Raw genomic sequence first — 9,551 nt, 5'->3', positions numbered from 1 at the left:
GAACTGGAATAAATACATACCTGGGGAATACTGGGTCCTCGCTAGTAAATAAAAAAAAACCTAACAGATCTATAGTACACCCTTAGAACTCTCTGGTAAGATGAGACATAACTTTCTGTAGTATGGCCATTTAGGGTGGTAATAGAAAATATTGCTTGCTTTTACTACTGGGACCGCGTTTTGAAGTACGTCCCAGCCAGACATTCATCCTCACTTTTGTCGGTCTCCTGGAGCCATCAACACACAGCTTCTGGTTCCATCACACAAAACATCGTGGACAACCGCCAGCCGCCAGCACACGTCCAGCTGCCTACAGGCTAGGCCAGGGCTTCCCAACCTTTTCAGCTCGCGGAGCCCTTCTTCAGTCGAAAATCCATGGTGGACCCCTAGTCAGTCAAGAGCACAGTAACTTTAAATTTCAGAGCGAAACCCATGGGAACTGAAAGCTTCTTAATGCAAGTGCCATGGTCATAATGATCCCCCCCCCCCCTTACCAGAAGTATCAATAGTCTTTTGTTTAGAGATGAATGAAAACAACTTGAAATTGACGATCCAATTTGAATTCCCACTGTATCCAGATACTTACTAGTGGATTTACACCCTCTGTTCAACACACTATAGCCTGATTAAAATTACTTGGTAATTGAAATTTCACACGATGGAATTGTCTTCCTCCAAGAGCAATCAATGTCACGTCTAAACAGTTCGCTGTTGACAAGCTGCCGCTTATGGTCTGTTCACTTCCACTATTTGCCTACTGTTGTGTAAGGAGCATGCATATTTCGTAACAGTCATGTGTGTGTGTGTGTGTGAGTGTGTGTGTGTGTGTGTGTGTGTGTGTGTGGTTTTTCGTGAAATCCGAAGAAAAATGTTCAAATGAATGTAAAGTCTTCATTTGGTCGTCCTCCCTCCTCATTCATTTCAACTGGAAACTTCCCTTGTTTGTGAAGGCGATGGAGAAACTGCACCATTCTTCAATGATCCTGACTTCGGCCACCGATCCATGTCAGAAGTAATAAACTGGTCAAAAATCGACTTACGAAACAGGTAGTGCACTGACAAAGCGAGCTTAACATTTAATGATGCCTGGGGCCGCATACGTGCCAGCGAGCGCTGTGATTGGACGACAAAGCTCGCTCCGCGCATGCGTAAAAGGTTTCAGCGCATCTAGCGCCGTGAGCCGGCGCACGAACGACCCCCGTATTGTTGCTAAACAGTCGATCAGAGAAGCCGCATTCTCCGGCACTAAACTGTGTACACGTTCTCACTTAGGAACCGCAAAGGCTGCTGGGGAATACGACCTGAAGTAAAAGTGCACATGTTTTTCTCACGAAAAAAAATAGTGATGAATTTGATTTTCACATTTTTATTCAATAATTTTACTCATTATTTTACATGATTTGGTGAAAGGTGGCCGCGGACGCCCTAGAAAGAGCCGGCGGCCCCCTAGGGGTCCGCGGACCACACGTTGGGAAGCCCTGGGCTAGGCAATGCGCCATCATACTCCACTGTTGTTTTTCACTGTTAGCATCTCTCTCTCTCTCTCTCTCTCTCTCTCTCTCTCTCTCTCGCTAACCCGCCTGCTCGTGTCAGCCGTAAAGAGATTCCTTCGTTTACATTTTTCTAACTCTTATTTTAATTTATACTTGATAGCTTGTGAGCTTGGTATTGAACGTTAGCACACTCTTTCCTCCTGACTACAGTGCTTAATATTCATTCCCTTGCAATTATTGAATATAGAATATTTTTGATTGAAGAGTCGAATTTGGGCTCTTCCCGTTGTTGTGTTTGTGGTAGTGTGCTTTCTGTTCACCTACATCTATTAATCAAAGTGACTGCTTGATTAGCACTCGCAGGTAAGATGGAGTCACCTGCGTCTAAGGCCACAAGCTGGGGCACGACTTCTATTGGGTTTCATTTGTTAGCGGAATCGGCGGGCAACCGAAGTGTAACGCCACAACCTCACCACAGACCGAAAGGGAGTATGACAACATTCTCTGTTAGGCGACGGGATCTTTCGAGAGGGGAGTTTACTGCCCTGGCTTTGTGAGTGGCTGACGCGATCTGGCGAGCGGAGAATGCCCTCTTAACATCATGCCTGCAGATAAACCGGAGAGATGGCGGCCACGTGTGAGTGCGGCCTTTATCAGATGAAGCATCGCGGCCGTCACTCGTCTGCACACTCGACTCCGGTTCGCGCTGTCACAGGACTGACGCACCCCTTAAGGACAGCGTCCTCGTCTGCCGCTCCACACCTGGACGCTCTCGTCCCTGTACAGAAGGACGACAACGCTGACACCCAAAGGTCAGTTACCCATCTACTTATCTACGTCTTTACTATAGCCAACTAGCCACAGAATGGCCTGTTGTGGAGGTCGCCAGCTTCATTCATCCGACTTCCTGCTCCATTCACAGACCATCTTTCCGAAGTTATTTGCGTTTCCATTTATTGATATTCTCTAATTTCCTTAATTTTGCTGTCTTCATTCTTTCCATTTCCTATGCCGTGTCTTAAGACAGGTCCTGGCTGTGATTAAAGCCATCTCTGTTTAACTATATATTCCTTCGTAAATCTGTCTTTCTTAGCAGCAAAGCAATGTTGTTTTTCTGACGCACTGATGAATAATAATCAGTAATTTAATGAGCAACAGTTCTTCTTCTTCTTCTTCTTTCTGCACATCTTAGGCATTTGCTTATTACGTTCTCTTTGTTGAAATTACTGATCTTTCCATCTTTTCCTCCGTCTTCCTAAAGGTCTGCCCACTGTGTAATAATTCATCATTGATTTTGGTATTCTGTCGTCTTCTATTCCTGTGACGTGATCCTTCGAGTTGCTCCTGTATTCCTTAAGCTGCTCGTTTCAGATTGTCATTACCAATTCTTCTCTGATATTAGCATTCCTCTTCTTGTCAGAGTGTACCCCGCTACTCATCTTAGGAATCGTGTTTCCAATGCTTGTATTCTTTGTTCATTTCTTTTTGTTAGTCCTAAACTCATTTCCATATGTTATTGTTGGTGCCGCCATTGTTCTGTAGAAATTCAGCAGAACTTACGTTCTTACTTTAGTTCTGAGGGTTCTGTACATTGTTCTACTAACGTAATTCAGTCTTTCTACTTCCTTTTGTACGTCCCTTACTGTCACGAATGAGATAGTATTTCCTAGGAAGTTGAACGCGTTTACTTTTCTGTTTTTTGATTACTATTATTTTTCCGTCAATTGACTGCTGGTTAATGAAAACCATAAGTTTTGTTTTCTTTGAAGATAATAATATCTTTATAACTGAGCCCTTTTTGGATAAAATATGGCAGCTCTTTGGAGAGTGTTCCTGCTATCAGCAGTCAGCAAAGTACAAAGTCATACAATAATTCCCGTTGTTGCAGTCACAAGTATAAAAAGTTAATTTACTTATCTATTGCCTCAGTATATTCAGCATAAATATTAAAAAGAATTGGAGACAATCTGTATCCTTATTTTACTCCGAAATTTGTCCTGGTCTTAGATTTTACAGTTTCTGCAGTGTCGATTTCTGATCCTCGTTACATGCTTTCTACTGTCTTTATTATGTACAAAAGCATGTTTATTATCTCTGATAGCTTTTCCTATGCACGTTATCGAAAGCTTTCACATATTCTACGAATGATAAAAGTGCGTCTCTATTGCGCTCTTCCTGTTTCTCAGTTATTTGTCTAACAGTGAACTTATTGGCTGCGCACGATCAACTTTCCCTCAAACCCGTTTGGCCTTGTATCAGAAAATTTTCGACAGTTACTACTAGTGTCTATGTTACTACTTTAGAAGATATTTTATACCCTGTGCTGAGCACAGAGATGCTCCTATAATTTTTTTGCAATTACTTCTGTCTCCTTTTTTTTAAGTTATTGTTCCAAATTTCAAAGATTTCTTGAATTGTCTTATTTTTCAGCATGTGTCAATATATATTCAGCTCGTTGCTAATTCCATCGCTGCCAGGTGTTTTCCTATTTTTCATTATAAATACTGCATCTTTTAATTCCTTCAATTCCATTCTGCTATATCTTCCTCTTCTTTTGTTTTTTTATAGTAGTCCATCCATTGCGTCTTAGTTACCACTTCTAATATTGCATCATTCTTCACCTTTTTATTTAAGTTCCTCATCATTTTAAAAGCAAATTTCTGTAAAATATCGATATCTATTTCCACTTCCAATATAAAGCTAGCCCAGTTTCTTGATTAATTTTCCTACATAGTTCTTCAGATTCTTTCGACAGTGTTCTACATTCCTTCCTATTTTCAGTCGTCCTGCTCTGTAACCTCTTCAGGTATGTCTCTTCTGTTCCTCTTCATCAATCTATCTATTCGTCTTTCCGGTAGGTCAGTATTTGATTTCGATGTTCTAGAGACTCTGCAGAAGCCTGCACTATTACAGTTTCCATTCCTTCTCTAGATCTTGGCTTTCTACTGTTTTATCACAGAATTTATCCAGCTTCTACCCATAATGATTCTTTACAGAATTTGGTTTTAACAAATATGGTTTCCGATTCTTATTCTTATGGCTTAATCTGTATAGTTCATAGACCAAACGACACCTTACGAGTCGCCAGTGAGTAATATGAGACAGTGTCAGCTCTGCTTGCGCAGCGAATAGACTTCAGTGGTCTCCGCTCAAACGTTTGCCGAATTCACTCCACTATGCCATCAGAAGTGGAAGGCCGACTCTTATCTTTTCACAAGCATCCAATCTCTTTAGATTGGCGATACAAACTACAAATATTTTTGGGCGCAGACGGATCAATACCAAAACGCCAGCGAAATGTACTCTGGGCCGAAACTGCTGACTCACTCTTTGCAAACTGCAACACAGAAAATGCCTACAGTTGAGCGGACGCCATCTCACTTCTGACTGGCTGCAAACTGAGAAGACACATTAAGTGACACCTAACGGTGATTTTCTGAAACTCCAGGCCACGCTCACTCAAACAGCACACATTTCCTTGCCCGCACGTCACATGTTTCGTAATTATTACCGTCCAAAACAAGGTCGTTATTTTTTAAACAGCCCGTATAAGGGACCCTTAGTGTCCGGTGGCGCGTTACAGAGCACTCGCATTTTATTTGATTTCCTTACTGCATTGCACTGAAAATATCTGCACAACGGTGCAGATCTCAAAGGTATCCTCTTTGTGTCTTGTTCAACAACAAACTTCTTCCATTCAGCCGCGGAGCATGCTGTTGACAACAGTAATTCCTGTTTTACCCTTCACCCACAAACTTGCTTTCGGTATTGCTGGGTTATGTCGCGAGTTTGTTTCTTTCTGTGTTAGCTGAACGTCTAGAGACATAGGGTGAGTCACGAGCATAAGCACATCCTTTGAAGGGTAGTAATATTAGTGATTTTGAATTAAAGACGTCATGTGAACATATGTCCTGTCCTTAAAATTTTCTGGGGAAACGCATAGAAAATGAAACATTGTGATCTAGTATTTTGTTACATTATGCACATTTCCTCAGAAAAGATGTTCAAAAAGTCCACCGTCAACTGCAATGCATTTTGCAGCTCTTTTAAAGGAGCTACTGTGTTGCTGATGCGAGCTTCATTCATTCTGTCCTGTACTTGAGCACACGCACGTAAAATACGAGCGAGAAGTTCCTCCTTAGTGTCCGCTCACACATATAGTCACAAACAGAAGTACAAAAGTAAAATATTTTGCGGCACTAACTTCAAACTTCAAATAAGTAGGAAAATACGCCTGAGCGTTTTTTTTTTTTTTTTTTTTTTTTTTTTTTTTTTTTTTTTTGCCAGATGAGTTCCGGAATCCGGCCACTCAGCCCCCAGCTGGAGGTCGTCGCTAAGAAGGAATTGGGCGAGGAGCCGAAGAGGAGGGCCAAGGACATCCAGCACATCAGGGACTGGATGAAGAAGCAGCCCCACCTCAAGGCGCGCACGGGTAAGCTCACTCCTCAAGCCAGCTGCCAAGCTGCATTCCCCGTGCACGTGTTCCTGCGTACTGGCCTTCAGATTAGGTACAGACCGAGCGTGTCCCTGGTAAACGCGTTCTTTTAGATATCCCCAGAGCCAAAAGTCACATGGATGTAGGTCAGGTATTATTGCAGGCCGTGCATCTGGAAAACCTCTAGAGGTACCACCTGCGTGGAATGTTGCATTAAGCAGACCTTTCACTGGGCGAACGACACGGTGTGTCGCCCCATCTTGCAAGAAAACAGCGCTTTCCACAGAACTGCGCACTTCCAAAGAAGAAATCACCTGTTGTACAAGGTGTTCTCTATAACGTGCATCTACATCTACATCTACATGATTACTCTGCAATTCACATTTAAGTGCTTGGCAGAGGGTTCATCGAACCACAATCATACTATCTCTCTACCATTCCACTCCCGAACAGCGCGCGGGAAAGACGAACACCTAAACCTTTCTGTTCGAGCTCTGATTTATCTTATTTTATCTTGATGATCATTCCTACCTATGTGGGTTGGGCTCAACAAAATATTTTCGAATTCGGGAGAGAATGTTGGTGACTGAAATTTCGTAAATAGATAGCCTTTGGGATCCGTACCAGATCGGGTTGACGGAGGAGATAGAGAAGATCCAAAGAAGAGCGGCGCGTTTCGTCACAGGGTCATTTGGTAACCGTGATAGCGTTACGGAGATGTTTAACAAACTCAAGTGGCAGACTCTGCAAGAGAGGCGCTCTGCATCGCGGTGTAGCTTGCTCGCCAGGTTTCGAGAGAGTGCGTTTCTGGATGAGGTATCGAATATATTGCTTCCCCCTACTTATACCTACCGAGGAGATCACGAATGTAAGATTAGAGAGATTGGAGCGCGCACGGAGGCTTTCAGACAGTCGTTCTTCCCGCGAACCGTTGGGTGGCTTGCGGAGCATAAATGTAGATGTAGAAAAACGTCTTTGCTTTGATGACTTCCATCCCAACTCGCGTATCATATCTGCCACATCTCTCTCCCCTATTATGTGATAATACAAAACGAGCTGCCCTTTTATTGCACCCTTTCGATGTCCTCCGTCAATCCCACCTGGTAAGGATCCCACACCGCGCAGCAATATTCTAACAGAGGACGAACGAGTGTAGTGTAAGCTGTCTCTTTAGTGGACTTGTTGCATCTTCTAAGTGTCCTGTCAATGAAACGCAACCTTTGGCTCGCCTTCCCCACAATATTATCTATGTGGTCTTTCCAAATGGTTCAAATGGCTCTGAGCACTATGGGACTCAACGGCTGTGGTCATAAGTCCCCTAGAACTTAGAACTACTTAAACCTAACTAACCTAAGGACAGCACACAACACCCAGCCATCACGAGGCAGAGAAAATCCCTGACCCCGCCGGGAATCGAACCCGGGAACCCGGGCGTGGGAAGCGAGAACGCTACCGCACGACCACGAGATGCGGGCGTGGTCTTTCCAACTGAAGTTGTTCGTAATTTTAACACCCAGGTACTTAGTTGAATTGACAGCCTTGAGAATTGTACTATTTATCGAGTAATCGAATTCCAACCGATTTCTTTTGGAACCCATGTGGATCAACTCACACTTTTCGTTATCTAGCGTCAACTGCCACTTGCCACACCATACAGCAATCTTTTCTAAATCGCTTTGCAGCTGATACTGGTCTTCCGATGGCCTTACTATACGGTAAATTACAGCATCATCTGCGAACAACCTAAGAGAACTGCTCAGATTGTCACCCAGGTCATTTACATAGATCAGGAACAGCAGAGGTCCCAGGACGCTTCCCTGGGGAACACCTGATATCACTTCAGTTTTACTCGATGATTTGCCGTCTATTCCTGACAGGAAATCACGAATCCAGTCGCACAACTGAGACGATACCCCATAGGCTCGCAGCTTGATTAGAAGTCGCTTGTGAGGAACGGTGTCAAAAGCTTTCCGGAAATCTAGAAATACGGAATCAACTTGAGATCCCATGTCGATAGCGGCCATTACTTCGTGCAGACGTCTCGCGGTACACCTGACAGGCCTTCAAACAAGAACGGACCGAGAATAAAGGTGCTTCTGAATACAGACCATACAGTCACATACTCACACCGAAAGATATAGGTGTTCGGTTTTTCCGCGCGCTCTTCGAGATTAGAATAATAGAGAATTATTGTGAAGGTGGTTGGCTGAACCCTCTGACAGGCAATTAAATGTAATTTGCAGAGTATCCATGCAGATGTAAAAAGCAGATACGGCGAGAGTAATGGGTCTTTGTGCACTCGGTTTAACAGTACCCTAGAATCGGCAGGTCTGTGTAATCAGTACACCCTGTAGCGTAAAATGCACCTCATCACTCCGTGGAATATTGACCGGCCACAACTCATCAACTTCGATCCGTGTCAGGAACCAAACAGCAAATTCAGAACGTTGCTGAGTATTATGAAGTTTCAGCTGCTGCACCATGTGGATGGCACTGTAAAATAGACTGCAAAACTCCCCATACTGTTACTGTGGGATGGACAATTCTCGTGACACTGCAGGAGCACTAACACTGCCAGGGGCACGTGCTGCATGGTCAGTTACAGCAACAGCAACCTCGTCAGTAACTCCCATCGAGATAGGACGCCTTCCTCTTCCAGGTGACACACCATGTTTTCGAATTTCATTATTATCTTCTTTAAACCATTGGATGACATTGGGCCCATCCTCAGACTTTTCAGTCGGCGATACTCTCTCAGTGCAGCACCGTAACTGCTGCTGTTCACCCAAAACGGTACCATTAGAGATGTTCGATCTCTCCTCTCGATATCCGTACTGTTCACTCATGTTATGGCTTGTCAAATGACAGCGTGGTTGAAATACCGTCATACAAACAATGTACAGCGGTTGCGTTCTCCCTCCACAGCAACAACCTATTAAAACAAAGTTCCCTCTCTTTCTTCCTTAAGTACCCATGAAAAGAACCATCTTATTAAAATTATGACGTAATGGTATGCGCAGTGAACAATTATAACAAAATATAAGGGACACTGTATATCTAGAACGCACCTGTAGACCCAGAAGAAGGCCGCTGCAACCGTGGCCGAAACGTTGGTTTTTCTCCAGCAGCAGTAGTTTTATACATTATGACGCGGTACCACATCCAGAAGACTTTTATGTCGACTGACTCTGGATGCGGAAGCCTACGCAAATAGAAAGGCAGTTTGTTTTCTGCCATATGCGTTTCGCTTCTTTTATTTACGAAGCATCTTCAGTGGCATGTAATACATGTTTCTTTTTGCACATAAAATAAATGTATTGTTTAGTAGTTACAGTGTTATATTTTGCCATGTCTTTCTCCTGTTTTCAGATTAGAAAGAACTATTGTAGCACAAATATCATGATGTTAAATTAACGTTTGGTGTTACTTACGATTTCCAGTGTTGTTAGTCCATATGTGTAATCCTGGAGATGTGCTCATTCGGTCCCCATGCTCCAGCTTTTTCATTAACATTTATTATAACACATCACCTGTACTTTTCATTTTGTGGTCAACATGTGTGTGTTTAGAGTGTGTAGTGTTGTCAACTGTCGCTATGTGTTTATCTTTAACCTTTTGTTTGT

General features: G+C 43.2%; 1 protein-coding gene across 1 annotated transcript in view; it reads left to right on the top strand.

The window, feature by feature from the left end:
- Positions 1 to 2,182: 2,182 nt before the first annotated feature.
- The window catches only part of LOC126101014 (retinol-binding protein pinta-like), a 112,343-nt gene continuing 104,974 nt past the window's right edge, over positions 2,183 to 9,551 (top strand). The window contains exons 1-2 of the mRNA XM_049911682.1: positions 2,183 to 2,305; positions 5,781 to 5,925. Coding sequence (XP_049767639.1) covers positions 5,781 to 5,925 — 145 coding nt within the window. The 5' untranslated portion in view covers positions 2,183 to 2,305. The remainder of the gene's footprint in view (positions 2,306 to 5,780; positions 5,926 to 9,551) is intronic.

Source organism: Schistocerca cancellata, chromosome 9, assembly GCF_023864275.1.
Source record: "Schistocerca cancellata isolate TAMUIC-IGC-003103 chromosome 9, iqSchCanc2.1, whole genome shotgun sequence".
Lineage (NCBI taxonomy): Eukaryota > Metazoa > Arthropoda > Insecta > Orthoptera > Acrididae > Schistocerca > Schistocerca cancellata.
Note: the sequence above shows the minus strand (reverse complement) of the source record. Positions and strands in the feature narration are given on the sequence as shown.